This window comes from Bos javanicus, chromosome 25, assembly GCF_032452875.1.
Source record: "Bos javanicus breed banteng chromosome 25, ARS-OSU_banteng_1.0, whole genome shotgun sequence".
NCBI classification, from domain to species: domain Eukaryota; kingdom Metazoa; phylum Chordata; class Mammalia; order Artiodactyla; family Bovidae; genus Bos; species Bos javanicus.
This window is the reverse complement of record NC_083892.1, coordinates 33,183,067-33,204,836: the sequence shown is the minus strand read 5'-3', so window position 1 is coordinate 33,204,836 and position 21,770 is coordinate 33,183,067. Positions and strand designations below refer to the sequence as shown.

Genomic DNA, 21,770 nt, shown 5'->3' with positions numbered 1-21,770 from the left:
GGTTTGTCCCTGGTGTGGTGGGGCCACAGGGAAGGCTCCCACAATGGGGCAGGGGCCCACAGGCAGTAAGAGTCGTGGCTTCCCCTGCTTCCATGACTCCCACAGCATTTCAGGCCCCACGCTGTGTGGTTCTCCCAACAGCCCCCAAACCTGGTTAAGGCCACCAGTCCTCACGCCCATGACAGGAAAGCAGCTCATAAAGGAGGGACTGCTTGCTGGGCCCCCTGGAAGTGCTAGCCCCTGGGCTTCAAGGCCTCGCAGTGGGAGGGTTGCTGTGGGCCCACGGAATGCCTCTGGCGTTAGCACTAGGGGTCGCTGTCACGGCAGGGCCACCCCCTTTCTCTGTCCCAGCCTTCTAGAAGGTTGGGGCCAGGCCCAGGGTGGTCCAGGCTTCCTTTGGCCCAGCTGTTGCCTCCGGGAGGTCCATTCTCAGAAAAGCATGATGCAGGAGCCCCAGGGCTGCTGTAACTCTGGTAACATCTCCCTGGAGGCTGGTGGGGCCTGGAGGGCGAGAGCTCAGTGCGCAGCTGGCACTGGGGGCCGGAGCCTGGGCTGGGATGCCCCCCCCCTTTTCAGGGGACTTTCAGGGAAGGAGGATAGACTGTTCGTGGAAGTCAACCTCTGTTCCCTTGGGGGCAGCACCGGAAGAAGCAGCTGCTCCCTGTCCCCAGAGAGTACCCGGAGCCTTTCAAAGCAGAGGCCAAGGGGGACTTCCCAGGCAGTCCAATGGTTCAGATGCCACACTCCCAGTGAGGGATTCTCAGGTGGAGCTAGTGGTAAAGAATCCAGTTGCCAAGGCAAGAGATGCAAGAGACACGGGTTCGATCCCTGGTTCGGGAAGATCCCCCTGGAGGAGGAAATGGCAAGAATTTCAGGAAATTCTTGCCTGAAAATTCCATGGACAGAGGAGCCTGGCAGGCAACAGTCCATGGGGTCACAAAAAGTCAGATATGACTGAACACACACACACACACTCCCAATGCAGAGGGTGCAGGTTCGATCCCTGGTCAGGGAACTAAGATTCCACAAGCTATGCAGCAAGGCCAAAAAAAAAAAAGAGGCTGCGGGCTGTGGAGGGTGCCTTTCTCTGATGGTGCAGGGCTGAGGGCAGGGTGGCAGCCAGGCCTCCCTGTCTGCACCAGAGCCCAGGCAGTAGGGCCTTCAGCTGCTTCCTGTTCTGAGCTAAGACCAGGTCCGCCAGCACCCACACTGCCGCATCCTCCTCCCCTGCCTCGTGGCCACGCTCGCCCCTCCCTCGGCAGCCTCCAATCCTGAGTGCCTGGAGTGGGACGGGGAAGCAGCTCTGTCGGCCCACCCCTGTGCTCCCCGCAGCCTCCGGGGGACCCAGAGATAGGCAGCAGCGCAGGATGCTGGCCTCCCCCCTGAGAAGACGGCGTGTCTTCATCAGAAGGGCCAAGTAAGTGGAAAGCCCCCCTCCTGTCCTGTCCCAGGCCTCAGGCAGGGCCTGCGGTGTGAGGGCTGGGGCTGGCTGGGGCCTGCTGGGGCCGGAGGCCACGGTGGGACAGACCCACCTGAGGCCGGGTTCTGGGGCAGGAGAAGTGAAACTCCTTGGTCACTGTTGGCTGCTGGTCGAGGGGGAAGCAGGCCGAGGCTGCGGCCCCTGGCCCTTCTGGTACAGGTTCCCATCAGGCTGGTCCCCCAGCTGCTCTTTTGCACCCTTGGTATCCAGAAATATGATTCTGGGTAGAGGGCACCCCTGGGAGGGATTGCTCTTTCCTTGAGGGGGTCATCCCGGTTTCCCAGCCTGGCCTGTTCAGCCCCCCCCACTCCACCCCACCCCACCCCACCCCACCCCACCCCCAGTGCCCTTCTCTCCTGCCCAAGGTTGGCTCTGCCATTGCCTGCTCTCAGGGAAGGTACAGTATCCTGGGTATTCCTCTCTGGACACCCTTTGTAGGGACATGACCTGCCCCACCTGCCTCCTCTGGCTCCTGCCCAGATAGGGGCCTGAGGGATGAGGGGATGCCCAGGGTCAGGGGCTCCTGTGTGCCTGCCATCAGCAGAGTCCACCGAGGCCCCAGGGGGCCGGCCACTAAGCCTCTGTGTGACCCTAGGCTGGGTCCGCTCTCTGAGGTGGAGGTCCCCTGGCCGAGGTAGAAGCTGAGCCCCAGGCTCCTGGGAGCAGTCCCGAGGACGCTGGCGGATGAGAACTGCTCCAGGCTGACGGAAACACTTATGTTCTCCGCGAGCGGCGAGCACCGTTTAAAGGTGCCTGGCCTGGGCCCTCAGAGAGCCGGCAGGTTAAAATGGCAGAGGCTGGGGGGATGCAGGCAGCGTGGGGAGCCCGTGGTGGGGCATCGGAGCAGGCTGCGAGGAAGTGGTTATTGGGGAGCTGACTGCAGTCTCAGCGCGTGAGTGAATCAACAGTCGCGTCTTCCAGGGCTGCTGCAGTGTTGAGTGCGTGAGCGAAGGAGTAGTTCTCCGGCAGAAGAGCAGTCTCTGCCCTGGAGGAAGGTGACTGCCGCTGTCCCGCCCACTGGGGCGGGGGAGGGGGCTTCCAGCCGCCCGGAGTCGGGTGAGACTCCCGCGGGGACACTCCCGTGACGCGGTGGAAGGGCGCAGTGACTCCCGGATCGGGGTGCGGGGCGGGCGCGCCCCGCCTCTGTGCGGAGCCCGCTCTCAGGCCGCCACCTTCCCTTCCGCGCTGGGTTAGAGCCCCCCGGGGGCTGCGCTAGGGACTTCCCCTAGGGACCTCCCCACCCTGGGCGTCCTCCCGCCCCCTGGCTCGGTAAGTTCCTTGCCCGTCGCCCACCCTGCGGTAAGACGTCCACCCACCATAGGGGCCGCGAGTGTCGGGGCAGGAAGGGCCGCGGGGGCGCCCGATGACGTCATGGCTCTGGTCCAGCCGCTTCCGCCGCAGCGCCGCCTCCCACATCCCAGCGCTGCCTCCAGGAGCTTTCCTTGTCCCCTCCGCCCACCATTGGAGGTTTCAAAACCTGGGCATTTTGTGCTCCTCTGCCACCCGCCCCCACCCAAAGCCCTGAGCTGTGGTTCCCAGCGCCTCCCTTCAGGCTCCCAGACAGCAGGGAACCTGCTGGATCCTCTTAAAGGGACAGCGTCCCATCAGCGCTCTGGTTGCTGTCCCCTCCCTCCTCCTCCTCCTCCTCCTCCTCCACCCCCCTCACCCCCCCCCCCCCCGCCAGTTGCCTAGTTCAGGAGCAGTTATGGAGCACAGTCAATGAGCCCTGCCACTCTGCAGGCTACAATAGAGTGGAGGCCTCCCCGGCTGCCTGGGGCACGGGGCTCTCTGACCCAGTCCCAGTCTATCCTGCCCTCCTCTCTCCTAGATTGTTCCTGCACCGAGCTAGGAGCTCTAAGCCTGGTCCTTCTATCCTTGTGTGACTTTGGCACATCATGCAGAGCACCCAGACAGCAGCAGAGCTGGACGGATTCCCTAGCAGTTCTCTGCATGGCATGTCCTCAGCTCAGACATACCTGTGCACGCCAGGACCCCGGTCAAGCTCTACGAACCCAGCAGGGCTCATGCCCAGGGTGGAGGGGCTGTTGGTCACTCAGAGTCCATTCTTGGATTTGTTCACCCTGGCTTAGCTGGGCTGCTGGTCCCCACCCCACCAGGACCCTTGAGCGTAAAGAAGCCAGGCGTGCCGGTCTAGCTCCTGGCTGTGGAGTTGTGCCTAGGAAGAAACCTGTACCTCATTTCTCTGCACCTGCCCTTCAGGGGCTCCACCAGCCAGGCCTCCCTGCTCCCTATGCCAAACCCTGTTCCTGTTACCGGCAGCACCCATGGGGCTGGCTGGAGTCTAGGAAGCCAGGAGATTTCCTTGTCTTAGCTAACTGACTGGTCTACACTGAGCTGAACTCCTGCCTTCTATCTTAGTGCAACTGGGAACATCTTCGTGGGGCCTGTGCTGCCCATCTGTATGACCCTGAGTGGAACAGACCCTCTCAAGTTCATCTGCCTCGTCTCTAGAAATGGGGATAGCCATGCCTGCCTCATGGTAGCCTGTGAGGACTAAGTAAATTTAAGCAAGAAGGTGAGCCTGTCATACAGAGTGAAGTAAGTCAGAAAGAAAAAACAAGTATCATATATTAACACTTATCTGTGGAATCTAGAAAAATGGTACTGATGAACCTATTTGCAGGGCAGGATAGAGACACAGACGAAGAGAACAGACTGTGGACACACCTGGGAAGGAGAGGGTGGGATGAAGCGAGAGAGCAGCTTTGACGCTTATACACTACCATGTGTAAAACAGATAGCTAGTGGAAGCTGCTGCGAAACACAGGGAGCTCAGCTTGATGCTCTGTGATGACCTAGGGGGTGGATGGGGGGGTAGGAGGGAGGCTCGAGAAGGAAGGGATATGTGTATACTTACAGCTGATTCACGTTGTACAGCGGAAACCAGTAGAACATTGTAAAACAACTATACTCCAATTAATTTTTTTTTTAATGGAAAGATGTGAGCACTTAATAGGTCTTCACAGCTCCAAAAAGACACCTCCATTTACATCAGCAGCCTCCCCATTGCTGGGAATAGGAGGACAAGAAGGGAGAAGAAGCAGACTAGACTAGATGAGTGGGGCTCACAGTTTGTTCCAGTGCTCCCCGCAACATGAGTCCTGGGCTCCCAGGTTCTTCCCTGGGCCTGAAAGTAAGTCTTCTGCCCACACTTGGCCCTCTTCCTTGCACGACAGGGGATGGGGGCCTCAGATGAGGAGCACTTCTCACCCCAGGGCTAGCAGGTGGACCGGACACTTTGGGTGCAGAACTGCTGTGGTGGGGGCACGGGGGTTGTGATTTGAGGTTGCACACAGGACCAAGGCTTCTGGCCGAGGGACCATGGTGGAGGGAGTGGGGTGGTCACCAAATCCATCCCTGAGTCCACTCACCAAGCCTTGTGCCCAGAGCAGGCTGCCTCCATCCAGAGAGCACACCTTTCTCTAATGCTGCCTGGAGACTGGCAGGGCCCAGGTGTGGGGGGAAAGGGTGGGCCCCTCTGAGTCCCAGCTCCCCTTCCACCCAGGTGTTGCGAATGCAGTGCCTCCCTTTCGCACCAGTACTACGAGAAGGATGGGCAGCTCTTCTGCAAGAAGGACTATTGGGCCCGCTATGGCGAGTCTTGCCACGGATGCTCAGAGCACATCACCAAGGGGCTGGTCATGGTAAGTACGCCCCCCAACCTTACCTGGTGGGTGTGTGTATGTGTTCACAGGTTACTCCCTGCCCCAGATCTCTCTCCCATCATCTCTCTTGTTCTTTTCACTGGTTTTCTGATTCCCCAGTGCCTCCTGAGCCTGTGTGTCTGTCTGTATCCCTCAGTCCCCATCTGTGGAGCCAGCTCTGCCCCCAAGTTGGTTTGGGGCTGCCCTTCTGAGAGGAGGCAAAGGGGAGAAGCTACAGGGGCTGAAGGAACCTCTGAGCTGGGTTGTGGTCCCCTTCCCTGCATGCCCCCCCCTACACACACACACTTGCTTCCAGGTGGCCGGGGAGCTGAAATATCACCCCGAATGCTTCATCTGCCTCACATGCGGAACCTTCATCGGTGACGGGGACACCTACACTCTGGTGGAGCACTCCAAGCTGTACTGGTGAGCGCCAGCCCCTCCCTGATTCTGGCGTGCCCCCAGGTCTCCCACGCCAGGGCCCTTCCCCTTTCTGCGAGAGGGCAGTCATGGTGACAGTGCAGAATCCACTGGGAAATAAGACACCGAAGTCAGATGGAGGAAGCCTGAGACATCAGCTCTCTTCCTGACATCATTGCTGTGTAACTCTGGCACCAGCGTGAGCACTAACCCTGTAAGCTCTGGACTCATCCCCAGCAAGACCGCCCACACCCCAGACCCAAGTGCAGGGGTCCCCAGGCCACTCACACTTCTGACCAACCAACTGCAGACTCAGGGATCCCCACAGCGCCCTCAGATTTGATACTTTACTCAGTGACTCACAGAGCTCAGGAGAGCACCACAATCACAGTTTTTACTAAAAGCTATACTACAAAGCTACAGTCATCAAAACAGTATGGTACTGGCACAAAAATAGAAATACAGATCAATGGAACAGGATAAAAACCCAGAAATAAACCCATGCACCTGTGGTCAATTAATCTTTGACAAAGGAGGCAAGACTGAAAAGCTAAAATCAGGACCAGCCAGGTGGAGACACACAAAGGGCAAGTCCGGGAGGTCTGGAATGCAGAGCTTCCACGCGTTCCACTCATAGAATCAGGATATGTGATCTGTCCTCGCCAGCATCACCACAGTTTTTATTGGAGTTTCGTTATGTGGCGTAATTGACCGAATCACTGGGCATGGGGTTGAACTTGGGCTCCTTGAGGTCAGACTGGATCAGGATGGCAGCCTCTCATCACATGGTCAGTCTTTCTGGTGACCAGCCTACCCCTACCCCCCTACCCCCGCCTGAATTGGCTCATTAACATTAACTCAAAAAAAGACAAAAAATAAATAAAAATTTTGGTTCGATGCATGGGTGCTCAGGGCTGGTGCACTGGGATGACCCTGAGGGATGGGATGGGGAGGGAGGTGGAAGGGAGGGTCAGGATGGGGAACACATGTACACCCATGGCTGATTCATGTGAATGTATGGCAAAAACCACCACAATATTGTAAAGTAATTAGCCTCCAATTAAATAGAAATTTTGAAAAAGAAAGAAAAACAGATAAAAGCAAAACCAAAAACATTAGCTCAAGTGTGGGTTGAGGGACTCATGAAAAAAGAAGACACACTCCTCTTCTGAGGATTTAGAGCCTCTTTCGCAGGAACCAGGGACAAAGATCAGAGAAATCCTTTAGTGTGGCAGCACTGATAAAGCTGGATTTGAGGGCAGCATGGCTTTTGAGGCTCCCACATGGACTTTTAATGACTTCCTCCCAAATGGGATTTATCCCCAGGTCTCATCCTGGCCAGCTGACAGTGTAGACAACCCTGAATGACTGAGCCCCAGAGAGGGGCAGGGCCTGCTCCCAGCCCACCAAGCAGCCAAGACCCTCCTCCTCCCATGGGGAGCAGGAAGGCGAAGGTGGAAGGAGAAGAGAGCCCGGGCCTGAGGGATTGTGGGGGGTGATGCTGCTGACTGCCCTGACACACTTTTCTTCCCACTCTTGGGTCCCCACCGCCGGCGGCTCTTGCAGTGGACACTGCTACTACCAGACCGTGGTGACCCCCGTCATCGAGCAGATTCTGCCCGACTCCCCTGGCTCCCACCTGCCCCACACGGTCACCCTAGTCTCCATCCCAGCCTCAGCTCATGGCAAACGTGGCCTCTCGGTCTCCATCGACCCCCCTCACGGCCTGCCGGGCTGCAGCACGGAGCACTCTCACACCGTCCGCGTCCAGGGGTGAGTGGCTAGGCTGCCAAGGCTGCAGCTGGTGTGGCTGTGGGCACGGATGCCTTAGGTGAGCAGGCCGACTCGGGCGGGGACTGAGAACGGGTAAATGTGAGCCCAGATGGAGCCCAGCTCCAACAACCTGCTATACCAGCTGTCTGATCCAGTCATTCCTCCAAGAGAAAAAAATCTGTAACAATTGCCAGATAAAATATTTAAAATGTTCTCTTTACTTACTGCATGACCAAACAAGAAAGAGAAGCAACCAGGTCAGGAGCAGGTGAAGAAGGGAGCCTGAGGGTGTCAGCAGAGCACGGAAGGCAGCCATACCTTGAGGGCAAATCTAAATCGGGGGTGGGGGTGGGGAATTAAGTTTCACTTTTGAAGTCTTCTTGTGGCTGAGCATCTCTCAAAGCCCAAGCGACTAGCTCTAGGAAAGTGAGTCTAGTAAGAGAACACTTATCCCTTCTCCATAAAGTTGGGACACCCCCCGCCCCCACAAAGTGCTCTCAAGGTGAGGAAGAACAAAAAATAAACCGTGCCTTCCACCAGCGATTTCCACCCCTCCTTCCCAGAACTGGAAAATAAACTGATTTGAACCTGAACAGAAGGGGAGAAGGAATCTCCCCTGAGAATTCAAACACTTGAGTTTGCCAACCAAATTGACAAGCCTGGGTAGTTCAAAAAGCCTCCAGGAGAAGTTGTAAAAGTTTAAAGTACTTCACTGGGAATGTCCCTAGGCCCTGACAGAAGCAGATGCAGGTGGGACCCACCTCCAGGCTTCAGAGAATTTCCTGAGATGAGTGTCCCAAGGAATAGGAGCCGTTCAGTCAAAAACCACAGAGCACGTGTGGCAACAAGGCACTGTGAGCGCAAGCCGACAGCAGCAACGGGGCAGGAGCAGACCTACAGAAACTGCAGAGAGCGAGATTATCAGAGACCATGTAAAATGTGCACGCTCCGTGTGTGTTCTTTTTCTGTTTACTCCTGTGTTTTAATAAGTAAGAGATGCTTGGGAAAAGTGAGTAAAGAGCAAATGAATTTGGAAAAGAACCAAATAGCACCTCTAGAAGTGAAATACAGGTTTAGTACTAGTAGAGCAAGGTTTTAAACAGCTGAAGTGAGAAGCAGAAACACGAGATGAAAGTAGAGAAAGAAAGGCTAAGATGTACTAAGAAAGTAGAGAGGCTTAAGAAAGTAGTGAGGCTAAGAAAGTAGAGAAAGAGAGGACAGAGTGAGTGGATCTAATTATCCATCTAGAATCCCAGAAGAGAGAATGGGAGAGAGGCAGTATTTAACAGCTGAGAACTTCCCAGAGGGGATAAAAGATGTCAATCCACAAACTCAAACCCAGTAAATCCCAAACAGAAAAATAAGAAATCTACCCATGGATCACCCCACAAAGGCAAAAAACATACATATCTTAAAAGTAGCCATAGGGAAGAAACAAATTTCCTTCAAAAAAAGACCTGACTGTGGTCTGGTGGTTGAGACTCCAAGCTTGCATTGCATCGGGCTCAGGTTCGATCCCTGGTCAGGCAACTAGAAATCCTGCATGCCGCAACTAACACGTGGCGCAGCCAGATGATTTTAAAAAGACAAAACAGAATTCTATACTCGATGAAAATGTCCTTCAAGGGTGAAGGAAAGGGCTTCCCCGGTGGCTGAGTGGTAAAGAATCTGCCTGCCAATGCAGGAGACATGGGTTCAATCCCTGATCTGGGAAGATCCCACATGCTGCAGAGCAACTAGGTCCATGCACCTTAACTATTGAGACTGTGCTCTGGAGCCTGGGAGCCACAACTGCTGGGCCCAGGCGCCTGAAACCCGAGCTCCACGATGAGAAACCCGCACACTGCAACACGTAGCCCCCACACACTGCAGCTACAGAAAAGCCAGCACTGCAACGAAGACCCTGCACAGCTCCAAAAAACAACAAACAGATAAATCAATTAAAAATTAAAAAAAGGAATGAAGGTGAAATAAAGACATGTTAAAGCAGACAAAACAGGATTTGATACCCGCAGATCATCCCTAAAGAAAATTCTAAAGGTTGTAGAAAAGGCCTGAGATGCAAGAAGAAATGAAAGTTAAGGGGCCAAGCCAGTGGCTCATATGCTGTGTGACACTGAGCTGCTTCCTTGTCCTCTCTGAGCTTCGTGCTGCTGCTGCTACTGCTAAGTCGCTTCAGTTGTGTCCAACTCTGTGTGACCCCATAGACAGCAGCCCACCAGGCTCCCCCGTCCCTGGGATTCTCCAGGCAAGAACACTGGAGTGGGTTGCCATTTCTTTCTCCAATGCATGAAAGTGAAAAGTGAAAGTGAAGTCACTCAGTCATGTCCGACTCTTAGTGACCCCATGGACTGCAGCCTTCCAGGTTCCTCCATCCATGGGATTTTCCAGGCAAGAATACTGGAGCGGGGTGCCATTGCCTTCTCTGAGCTTCGTAGTCTTTGTCTAAACCATGAGGGAGTCAGATACCTTGGAGCCTTCTAATATTTCTCCTGGGCCTTCAAGGACCCTTGAGAAATAGTTGTCTGAGTGTAGGACAACTACCCCCTTGGAGTCAGTGAACCGTTCCTTCCTTGGGAGTCAGTGAACAGTTCTCACACGCCTGCTGGGTACCAGGCCAGTGCCTGGTGAGAAGTGAAGATGGTTGGGGCAAGAGTGGAGAGGGTAGCGGGGGAGAGGAGGAGGCTGGACTTGATGCTGTGTTTCCAGCCCCATCTGGAGCATCAGCCAGGCCAGCAGCTGCCTTCCGCACACAACTAAGCAGACAGACTGGTGAGAGACAGGGAAACTCCCAGACCAGCTGGACCCTGACAGCAAGGCAGAATTTTAGAAACAGAGAGTCAATGACACCTCCTCCCTGCCTCCCTCACTGGGCGAGCATTCTTTCCAGCCAACGTCTGCTTTCCCAGCAGTCTGCGAGGGGCCACACCCTTCTCAAAAGCATCCCAGCTTGCCCAAAGGCAGCTGGCCAGATTGAACTGTTTGTTTGAAGAGTCTTAGCTGGCCACTTTTTATTTTGTTTATGTGTATTTTGTTTATAGCAGCATTGAAAGGGAAGTTAAATTTATCTTTGCCCCAGCCTCCCCGCTACTTGAGCAGGAGACTGAGGCAAGGGAGACGGAGAGTCTAAGGAATATATATATACACGCTTTCCTATTGGTTTTTCGGCCAAGCCGTGCAGCTTGTGGGATCCAAGTTCCCTGATCAGGGACTGAACCCAGGCCACCCCATAGTGGAAGTGCAGAGTCTTAACCACTGGACTATCAGGGCAGTCCAGGAAATATATTTTTAAGGCCATATCCTTGGAAGAAAAGTTACGACCAACCTAGATAGCATATTAAAAAGCAGAGACATTACTTTGCCAACAAAGGTTTGTCTAGTCAAAGCTATGGTTTTTCCAGTGGTCATGTATGGACGTGAGAGTTGGACTATAAAGAAAGCTGAGCACCAAAGAATTGTTGCTTTTGAACTGTGATGTTGGAGAAAACTCTTGAGAGTCCCTTGGACTGCAAGGAGATCCAAACAGTCCATCCTAAAGGAAATCAATCCTGAGTATTCATTGGAAGGACTGATGCTGAAGCTGAAACTGCAGTACTTTGGCCACCTGATGCAAAGAACTGATTCATTGGAAAAGACTCTGATGCTGAGAAAGATTGAAGGCGGGAGGAGAAGGAGCCGACAGAGTATGAGATGGTTGGATGGCATTACTGACTCAATAGACATGAGTTTGAGTAAACTCCCAGAGTTGGTGATGGACAGGGAAGCCTGGCATGCTGCAGTCTGTGGGGTCGCAAAGAGTCAGACACAACTGAGTGACTAAACTGAACTGAACTGATCCACAAGAAGTCTCTGTGAAAATATAGTCGCGATTTAAAAATTTTTTATCTTGAAAAATACCAAATTTACAGAAAAATTGCTGAAATAATAAGTGTATTGAATACCTATACACCCTTTCGGGCTTCCCAGATGGCGCTAGTGGTAAAGAACCCACCTGCCAATGCAGGAGACATAAGGCATGTGGGTTCAATCACAGGGTCGGGAGCATCCCTGGGAGGAGGGCATGGCAACCCACTCCAGGATTCTTGCCTGGAGAGTCCCGTAGAGAGGATCCTGGGGGGCTAGAGTCCAGGGGGTTGCAAAGAGTCAGACACAATTAAAGTGACTTAGCACATGTACATCCTTTACCTAGGTTCATCATTTTTAACTTTTTGTCACGTTTGAGATATGTGTGTTTTTGTCTATGTATATCTAGGTGTGGGTGTATCAACATATATATATATTCATTTGTATATGTTCATACACACATGTGCATGTATTGCTGTTATTTACTGAATCATTTGAGAGTAAGCTGTAGGCACCATTGACTCATCCTTTCCCCAAATACTTCAGACATTCTCCTGAAACTAAAAGCATAAATTCTCTTTATGTAATTACCCACTGTGTCCTATAGTGCAACTATATGACAGTTAGGAAATTTACCATCAATATAATACTTTTATCCAGTATACAACCCCGAACTCGGATTTTGCCAGCCGTCACAATGCTGTCCTCAAGTGTCTTCAGCTTCTTTTAACCTGTGCCAGTGCCTCCGCTTTCCATTGTCCTTTATGCCCTTGACATCTGTGAAGAGTCCAAGTCAGTCGTTAGGAGGATGTCCCCCTCCCCCGCACTTGGGTTCCTCTTCCCTAGATTTGGGTCGTGCATTTTGCCCGTGTAACTGATGCTCTCTCCTCCTCTGTGCATCTTAGTGGTAGACACAGGAGGTATAAAGTGTACCCTTCACTGGGGATGTCAACTTCGATTATTTGGTTAAAGTGCAGTCTATTCTCTCCGCTGTAAAGGATTTTTTTCCCCCTTTGCAGTGTAACCAGTGAGTCGTCTGTGAGATTTGAGTCTAAATATCCTGTCCCCAACCACCTTTCACTAAATGGTTCTTGCCTTCATGATAAGTCTTCCCTATAGCAGTTACTACTGTGATGGCTACAAAACGATGATTTTTCTAGCTCTGTTCTTGCTGCTTCATTTGTTACCTGACTTCCCTGTGTAAGGAAGCGCTTCTCCCCCACGTGAGAATATACTCTCAATAATTGAAAAATTGCTAAGACTGTTTTTCTTAAAGCTCTGTCTCCTTTCTGTCCTGCCACCACCACAACCATATCCCTCTGCCCCAGCCCTTCCGCATCTCAAGGCAGAGACAAACATTCCTTGAAAAGCTTTAATGAGGACAAAATGAAATCAGATCATTAACACTCAGGAGGAGTTAAAAGAAGCAAAGTAGTGTGGCAAGTTGGCCATCTGTGACTTAGCTCGTGGCCAGCTAATGGAAGTCACCAGCCCCACCTCACCTGTAGCTGTGGTTCAGGGAAGGCTGCTTACCCCTTCCTGCCAATCTCGGAGGAGTGGGAGCCTTAGGCTCGTTTTGCAGGGCATGTTTGGGGGTCAGGCAGGAAGCCAGTAGGTCCAGACCCTCTTAGGCCTCTTTGACACTCGTCTGCTCCAAGCATCACAGGCAGTTGGAAGGAGAAGTCTGCCCTCCGTAGCAGAGACAATGCTCTGTTGAACAGGAGCCCCCGAGCATCTCGTTGTTGCTGCTGTTGCTGTTCAGCCACTAAGTTGTGTCCAACTTTTCTGCGACCCCATGGACAGTAGCCTGCCAGCTGCTCTGTCTCTGGGACTTTCCAGGCAGGAACACTGGAGTGGGTAGTCATTTCCTTCTCCAGGGGATCTTCCCGACCCAGGGATCTAACTGCATCTCCTGCATTGGCAGGTGGGTTTTTTTACCATCTGAGCCACCAGGGAAGCCTGACCATCTCGTATAGCAGGGCAGATACCTCGGGGCATGGCACTTTCCACCACCCATGGCAGGCGTTGTAATTAACGTAGAACTCTTCCCACCACCCAGACTTCGGTGTTCTGGACAACTGCCACCCACCAGTCATGCAAGACAGCATGGTTTGCCCCCACACTCCTGACCTGATCCCCTTGGCCTTGGCTTCCTGGGGCAGGCAGGGGTCTGACCACTGCCCTGTGCCCACAGAGTGGACCCAGGCTGCATGAGCCCGGATGTGAAGAATTCCATCCATGTCGGGGACCGGATCCTGGAAATCAATGGCACCCCCATCCGGAACGTGCCCCTGGACGAGGTGCGGGTCCCAGGTCTGGCAAGCGGGGTTGGAGGTGGTGCCTTTGTACCTGCTCGCCACCACCTGAGACTCACCTGTCCACGCGCCTGCTCTCCCCAGATTGATCTGCTGATCCAGGAAACCAGCCGCCTGCTGCAGCTGACTCTGGAACATGACCCCCATGACAGCCTGGGCCATGGGCCGGGGTCTGAGCCCAGCCCCCTGGGCTCCCCGGCTCACACACCCAGCGGGGAGGCGGGCAGCTCCGGCCGGCAGAAGCCTGTGCTGTAAGTCAGCCCTGCACCGTGATGCTCTGTATCTTGTTACTTTCACTGACACTGGGCCTCAGTCGGGGTGGGGAGGGGTGGTCCCTGCCCTCTAGTTGCTCACAGTCTGATGGAGAAGTCAGCCCTGCCAAAAAAAAAAAGAACACGCCAGCAAGGGGTGCAGGGAGCTGGGAAGAAGAAGGGGAATGAGAAGGAGGAAGTGGGGAAGCGGCGCCCCCAGCCAGGGGTGACAGGGCTCCCGGGGTGGACCAGAGCCCTGGCTTCAAGGAGCCGCTGGCCTGGCGCTCAGGATGCTGTGGCGTCTGGTGTGTGTTGAGAGGTGGGCTCCGAGGCGGCAGCTGGTGGCCAGGGTCTCACAGCACAGTGATGCGTCCCACAGAGACCACTCTGGTCCCCTTTGCGAAAAGGTGCTCAGGACCAGAGACAGCCGGAGGGCTGTGATGTGGTCCAGGCTGGAGGGGCCAGGGGCACCTCTTAAAGGGAGGTGAAGGGTGCAAAGAAGAAGCCCAGAGACAGCCTGGTCCTCACGCCACTCCCTCTGGGGCCTGCTCAGGACTCCTGGTCAGGGGCACACCTGGGGTGACAGCCTTTACACTAGGAAGCAGTGACCTCGAAGGCCTGTGTCTCCTCCTCCCCCGTTTGGAGCTCAGGTCACCCTGCAGGGCCACCTAGGGGCGTCCTGCGCAGGTCGTCCGCCTCTGCACCTCAGGGCCAGGACTCAAATGCTGGGAGACAAAGCATCTGATCCAGGGTCGTCAGGCAGAGAAGGCCAAGGGCAAACATTCCTTCCTGAACGGGAAGTCCAAGCCAGACAGGGCACGGAGTGCTCGCATCAGGGCAGGGCAGGGCTCTCATGATGGTCCCTGGAGAGCTGCCCGGTCCCACCCTTCCTGACTACGGGTGATTTACATGGACTGGCATCGGTGGGGCATGGCAGGCTGGGGGAAGGGGCAGGGCCCTCGGCCAGGGGCCCACCTGACACCGGTGGCACCTGGCACTGGTGTGTCTCCCCAGGAGGAGCTGCAGCATCGACAGGTCCCCGGGCGCCAGCTCGCTGGGCTCCCCGGCCTCCCAGCGCAAGGACCTGGGTCGCTCCGAGTCTCTCCGTGTGGTCTGCCGGCCGCACCGCATCTTTCGGCCTTCGGATCTCATCCATGGGGAGGTGTTGGGCAAGGGCTGCTTCGGCCAGGCCATCAAGGTACGGGGCATGCCAGGGAGGGAGGGGACCACCTGGGGGTGACCTGTTGGCCCTCCACCCTCTTCCCACCAGTGTCCCCAGGAAGCCACAGTGGAAAGGTGTCTGGCTTCCAGGCTCCCTGGCCAGGGCTTGCCTCCCCCTGGGCCTCCTCGAGCTAGCTACCGTATGTAGGTAGACTGCGTGAAGGAGGTCGTAGGGCAGTGGCTTCTCAGAGTCGGGATGAGAGGGCAGCCCAGACTGACCCTGAAGGCTTCCTCCCCCAGGCCCCTCTACTCAGCCCAATGTGGGCCGCTCACCCCCTTCACACTCTCACGACCAGCCCTCTCCTGCCTCTGATGTTCTCTGGCAGTGACCAGCCTAGAAGGTTCAGGTTTATAGAAAAGGCACCAGCCAGGTTGCCATGTCCACCAGCCAGGCCTCAGCCCCTGGCCCCGTGTGTCCATCTGCCTGGGGTGGGGTGGGGTGGGCCTCCTGCGGGGCGGCCTGGAGCAGAGCCCGTGCCCTGCGTGTCCCCATGCAGGTGACGCACCGAGAGACGGGCGAGGTGATGGTGATGAAGGAGCTGATCCGCTTTGACGAGGAGACCCAGCGGACATTCCTCAAGGAGGTGGGTGAGGGGCCTGCCCCACCCTTGCCCATCGAGAGGGGGTGGGTGGCAAAGGGCTCCGGGAGGAAGTGACACTCAAGCCCTCATCGAAAGAAGACAGACTCTGCCAGGAGGGCGAGAGGGGCAGGGACATCCCTGGGGGTGGGGGCAGCCCAAGCAAAGGGCAGGGCAGCGGCAGGTGAGGCAGGAACCCCCAGTGAGGGGGTGGGGTGTGGAGACTCCCCCTCCTTCAGAACTGCCCATGGCGGCTTCTGGTGGGAGGGGCGGGAGAAGATGGGGGCGCAGTCTGTTTGCACCCCACTCCCCAGGTGAAGGTCATGCGATGCCTGGAGCACCCGAACGTGCTCAAGTTCATCGGGGTGCTCTACAAGGACAAGAGGCTCAACTTCATCACCGAGTACATCAAGGGCGGCACGCTCCGGGGCATCATCAAGAGCATGGTGAGTGCCGGGCGGAACCACACCCTCCCCCCCACCCCACCTCCACCCCCACGCCCACCCCCATCTGCATCCAATCCCAGCCACTCCCACCGAGGGACCCTGGACCCAGAGGCTCCTCCCTGGGCCCCAGTCTCCCAGGCTCTTCACTGGGGATCAGCCTCTGATCTCAAAGCCGCTCTTCAGGAAATTGTTTGGAATTGTTCACCCACACCCCTTGGAAGGAACAGTTGGGGGTGTCGTAGAGAGTGAGGGGGTGATCATCAGCCCCTACAGGACACTCACCCCCTCCTGCTTTTCTCACCCACTGTCCTGTCCCTGTGGCCCTGTTGGCTCATCCTGGACTTTGTCCCCCCTCACCCCCACCCCCAGGACAGTCAGTACCCCTGGAGTCAGAGGGTGAGCTTTGCCAAGGACATCGCTTCTGGGATGGTGAGTAGGCTCTGATTTCAGGGGCGGCACGGAGTGGGGGACTTCGCTGACGGTCCAGTGGTTAAGAATCCATGCTTCCACTGCAGGGGACATGGGTCTGATTCCTGGTCAGGGAACTAAGATCCCACCTGCCTTGCTTTGCAGTTCCCCCTCTCCCGACCCCTGCCAAAAAAATTCTCTACCATTCTCCTAAATTCCATAGGAAGCTTCAAGAGAGGACATAGGGAACCCAGTGGGAGGGAAGATGGGAGCCTTGCGGAGGATGACGGGTTATCCTTGTGGCTGGGGTCCCTCAGCGCGGCTGCCCCCTCATCTCCATGCCCCTCTACCCTCAGGCCTACCTCCACTCCATGAACATCATCCACCGGGACCTCAACTCCCACAACTGCCTGGTTCGCGAGGTGAGCAGCCAGGGCTGCAGGAGGGCCCAGTGGGACCGCCACCCACCACACTTCTAGCAGGTTGGGGGTCTGCTGGGAGGGTGACTGTCACAGAGAATGGCCCACAGTGTGGCCATGGGCCACACCAGGCTGCATCAGCCCAGAGGAGGGCCTGGATATGGGGCTGGGGCAATCGGGAGGTTTACTGAAAGAGATTTGGGGCAGGGAGATATACTTCAGTGGGAGGCAGTGGGAGCAGGCAGCCCGGGGTCTAGGGGTCAGTGATGGGGAGACCACAGGCTGCCCCCAGAAGGCAGAGGAGGGAGTGAGCAGGTGGTGGTGGGAGCGTGTCTCAGCGCGGCCCTGCTTCCCCATCTCCCCAGAACAAGAATGTGGTGGTGGCCGACTTCGGGCTGGCGCGGCTCATGGTGGACGAGAAGACGCAGCCCGAGGACCTGCGGAGCCTCAAGAAGCCAGACCGGAAAAAGCGGTACACGGTGGTGGGCAACCCCTACTGGATGGCGCCCGAGATGATCAACGGTGAGTCGGGGGCCCCACAGGGCACATCCCTGGGGCCGCATGGTCCCAGGCGGAACTGCAGGAGGCAGAGGTCCCGGCCGCCTCTTCCTCCTCCTCGAGTCCTAACATAAGTTTCCTTTTGCTGCTGCAACAGATTATCACAACTTGGCTTAAAAAACACAAATCATCCTAGGGACTTCCCGGGCGGTCCAGTGGGTAGGACTCCATGCTTCCAATGCAGAGGGGCACAGGTTTGATCCCTGGTCAGGGAAGTATGAGCCCACTGAAAGTGACAAGTGAAAATGTTAGTCACTCAGTCATGTCTGACTCTTTGTGACCCCAAGGACTGACTGTAGCCCACTGTCATGAAATTCTCCTCTGTCCATGGAATTCTCCAGGCAAGAATACTGGAGTGGGTAGCCATTTCCTCCTCCAGGGGATCTCCCCAACCCAGGGAGCAAACCCGGTCTTCCACATCGCAGGTGGATTCCTTACCATCTGAGCCACCAGGGAAGCCCTACATGTCATGAGGTTCACCCAAAAAATTTAAAACCGCACACACAGATTATCCTATAGTTCTGGAGGTCAGGAGTCCAGTATCAGGCTCGCTGAGCTAAAGTCCAGTGTCAGCAGGACTGCGTTCCTTCTCGTGGCTCGAGCGGGAAGGATCTGTTTCCTTCCCTTTTACAGTTTGCAGAGGCAGCCTCACTCCTTGGCTCCTGGCCCCTCCTCCAGCAAGGCCAGCAGCGCACGCAGTCTCTTCTTTCCGACACCCGTATCCACCGTCACCTCTCTTACCCTGACCCTGACTCTCCGTTCTCCCTCACAAGGACCTTTGTGATCAGAGGGCTCAGCCAACTAACCCAAGATCATCTCTCCATCGCAAGATCCTTAACTGAGTGACACCTGCAAAGTCCCGTAAAAGGCAGCACATTCAGGGTCCAAGGGTCCAAGGAGCAGGCGGTCCCTGGACAGGGTGTAGGGTCTCTCAGGACCATTATTAGGGCTCCCACAGAGTCCCCTTCTCCCACCCCATTTGTTTTTTCAGGCCTGTCACACAGTGATCCCGTGTGTGCCCAGACTGGGGGTGATAAAGTCCATCCACAGGCAGGGGATGTGCAAACACAGGGTCAGGACAGGCAGACTGGGGGTCACCTTAACACCAACTCTGATCAAAGTTAATATAACCCACCCCCTAATAACATAACTGGTAAAGTAAAAGAAAGTGAAAGTGTTAGCATTAGTTACTCAGTCATGTCTGAACCTTCAACCCCATGGACTGTAGCCCACCAGCCGCCTCTGTTTATGGAATTTCCCAGGCAGGAATACTGGAGTGGGTAGCCATTTCCCGCTCCAGGATATCTTCCCGACCCAAGAATCGAACCCAGGTCTCCTGCATTGCGGGTAGATTCTTAACCATCTGAGCCATCAGGGAAGCCCTTGTAAAGTAGGGTTAATAGTCCCTATCTTGAAGAAAAGAAAAAGAATAAAATAAATAAACAAGAGTCCCTATCTTTAAGAAGTGGTATGAAGATTGGGTAAGATTTGTAAACTAGTCAGGATTCAGTGAGAGTGGTTGTCCTGATTATCTGTAACATTATTAGGCAGACGGTATTATTCCCATTTTACAGCTAAGGCAGGCCGAGGCTCAGAGTCTGTATCAGTCCCTGAGGCTGCTGTAACATGTGCACAGACTGAGTGCTCGCAGCAGAAGTCTGAAATCCAGTAGAGCCTTGCTCCCTCCAGGGATTTCAAGGGAGAGTCCATTCCTTGCTCTGTCTAAGCTCTGACCCTGGCATTCCGGGCTTGTGGCCACATCGGCCCAATCTCTGCCTCTGTTTCCACATGGCTGCCTCCTCCTGTGTATCTTCTCCTTTTCAGTCTCTCTTATAAAGACAGTTAGGATGGCATTTTGGGGCTTCCACGTTGGCTCAGTGGTAAAGAATCTGCCTGCACTGCAGGAGATGCAAAAGACTCGGGTTCAGTCCCTGGGTCGGGCAGATCCCCTGGAGGAAGGCATGGCATCCCACTCCAGTATGCTTGCCTGAAAAACCCTACGGACAGAGGAGCCCAGCGGGCTGTAGTCTAAAGGGTCACAAAAGCTGGACACAGCTGAGTGAGCACACATGCAGGAGGGCATTTAGAACCTGCCCAGATAATCTAGGGTGGTCTCATCTCAGGATCTAGAATTGTATCTTCAAATCAATTCTTCATCTTTCCAAAAACAGTAGCACAAACGGGCTCTGAGGGTCTGACAGTTATCTCTCAGGGTCACCACAGGGTCCATGACATGCCCGGAGTCACAGAGTTGGTTAGTGACTGAGCTGGACTTGGAACCCCTTGCCCAGGGCTTTCACCCTGACTCCCCCCTCAATCAGCCGCCAGCCACCCCTCCCCCGCCAGCAGGCTGGCTCAGCCTGGGTGGGCCCAGGTAAGGTCAGAGCCCAGGGCCTGATCCCGCGGAGGCTGCTAGCACCTGCCTCCTGGTCCCCACCTATGGGTCAGCACATCCCCCTGCGCGCAGTCCCCAGCCTGGCCCCCTCGCCAGCTGGCACCCCCGGCCCTGTGCACCTGCCAACCGTAGTCTCTCCATCCAGGCCGCAGCTACGATGAGAAGGTGGATGTGTTCTCGTTCGGGATCGTCCTGTGCGAGGTAGGCCCAGGGGCGGGTGGCAGCTGGCTCCAGCCCCCTCCCCACGCACTCTGAGCTGCAGGCTGGAGCCCTACGGGGTCCCAGGTCAGGGAGGCTGTGGGGACGGGCTGCCCGCCACTGCCTGCATCCCCGTGGTCAGATGGGTACCAGACCCACCCTCAAACCCATCCGGGTGGCACCCAGCCCCAGGGCCCCCCAGGTAACTGCCGGGCCTCGTCTGGACAGATCATTGGGCGAGTGAACGCTGACCCGGACTACCTGCCACGCACCATGGATTTCGGCCTCAATGTGCGAGGCTTCCTGGACCGCTACTGCCCCCCAAACTGCCCCCCAAGCTTCTTCCCCATTACCGTGCGCTGCTGTGACCTGGACCCCGAGAAGAGGTGAGCGGGATGCGGGGCTTAGGGCGGGGTGTGGGTGGGGGCATTCCCGAGCAGAGCCAGAACCCACCATGCCCCCACCTCCTGTCTCCCACCCCCCACCCCCACCCAGGCCCTCCTTCGTGAAGCTGGAGCAGTGGCTGGAGACCCTCCACATGCACTTGGCTGGCCACCTGCCGCTGGGCCCACAGCTGGAGCAGCTGGACAGGGGCTTCTGGGAGACCTACCGGCGTGGCGAGAGTGGACTGCCCGCCCACCCCGAGGTCCCTGACTGAGCCCAGCGCCCCTGGCTGCCCCTGTCCGCCTCCATGGAATCTGCCCGGCACTGGATTCCTCTACAGGAGGCGGCCTGGGTGTGGCGCCCTCACCGGGGCGGCGGGCACCCAGACCCTCCCCCGCGCCGGGCCCTGCCTTGCCCCATCTCTGCCCCCGGCCCCAGAGCTGGTCTGGCCTCACACACACCATCACCTCACCCTGCCTTACCTCTGTCTTGGTGGGGCCGCCCCCTCCCGCCTCTCCTTGCATGAGCTGGAGGGCCCGTGTGAGCTGCGCCCTGTCCCGCACCTGCCCCCCGGCCCACCCCCATGCACACTCCGCTGTCTGCAGCTCCTCCGAGGCTGGGCTGGAGGACAGGCCGCCCCCCCGACTGTGGCCCATCATGCGTGTTCCTGGGAGCAGACAGGGAGTTTGGGGCCCGTCAGCCCCCCGGGGGGTTGTTTCGGTAGCAGCAGGTATAGATAATTATCCAAACCCCAAAGGGAGAGAGGTCTGCTCCCGTGGGGCGAAAGTCCCGGGGGCCAGACAGCAGCCCTGACTCGCTTTGGGTCTTTTCCTTTCTTTATTGAAGCCACTTTAGTGGGAAGCAGGTACCAGGCCTCAGGGTGAAGGGAGGGTCCCTGGAGGGGGAGGGGAGCCGTGGTCCGGGGGCCAGAGCTGCTGGGGGGCGCCGCAGAGGGTGGTTGGGCAGAGTCCCCCAGCCTCCCAGCCCCCTGAAGTTCATCTCAGCACCCCCTCCAGGCCTCTCCCCAGGCTCCTTGCCAGTGGCTGAAGCAGCCCCTGCCCCTCCCCACACCCCTCTGTCCTCTGGGTTCTTTCTGTGTAATCTATTTTTTAAGAAGAGTTTGTATTATTTTTTCATAACGGCTGCAGCAGCAGCTGCCGGGGGCTTGGGGTTTTATTTTTTCCGGCGGGCGGGGGTGGGGGGCCATTTTGTCACTGTGCCTCAGTTGAGCATCTAGGAAGTATTAAAACTGTGAAGCCTTCTCAGTGCACTTTGAACCTGGAAAACAATCAAAAACAGGCCCATGGGACTATGACTCAGGGAGGTGACAAGAGTCATCTCCATCCAGGAGTGGGGACGTCTAAGGAACAAAACCCAGACTCAGAATAATAAAATAAATTCCGTACTCCCCCCCCA

At 56.1% G+C, this 21,770-nt stretch overlaps 1 protein-coding gene across 3 annotated transcripts in view; it reads left to right on the top strand.

Annotated features, from left to right (window-relative positions):
- LIMK1 (LIM domain kinase 1) overlaps positions 1–21,770 on the top strand; it is a 25,870-nt gene extending 4,100 nt beyond the window's left edge. The window contains exons 1-15 of one of the 3 annotated variants that reach the window (XM_061401885.1): positions 1,275–1,417; positions 5,007–5,145; positions 5,462–5,571; positions 7,132–7,338; positions 13,376–13,481; positions 13,581–13,747; positions 14,762–14,945; positions 15,466–15,552; positions 15,861–15,992; positions 16,362–16,421; positions 16,757–16,822; positions 17,185–17,341; positions 19,918–19,973; positions 20,199–20,356; positions 20,466–21,770. In XM_061401885.1, the coding sequence (XP_061257869.1) occupies positions 1,368–1,417; positions 5,007–5,145; positions 5,462–5,571; positions 7,132–7,338; positions 13,376–13,481; positions 13,581–13,747; positions 14,762–14,945; positions 15,466–15,552; positions 15,861–15,992; positions 16,362–16,421; positions 16,757–16,822; positions 17,185–17,341; positions 19,918–19,973; positions 20,199–20,356; positions 20,466–20,628 (1,842 nt within the window). In that variant the 5' untranslated portion in view covers positions 1,275–1,367 and the 3' untranslated portion in view covers positions 20,629–21,770. Of the gene's footprint in view, positions 1–1,274; positions 1,418–3,169; positions 4,635–5,006; positions 5,146–5,461; positions 5,572–7,131; positions 7,339–13,375; positions 13,482–13,580; positions 13,748–14,761; positions 14,946–15,465; positions 15,553–15,860; positions 15,993–16,361; positions 16,422–16,756; positions 16,823–17,184; positions 17,342–19,917; positions 19,974–20,198; positions 20,357–20,465 lie in introns of those variants that run through there. The other 2 variants (XM_061401886.1, XM_061401883.1) reach the window with 2 other exon arrangements.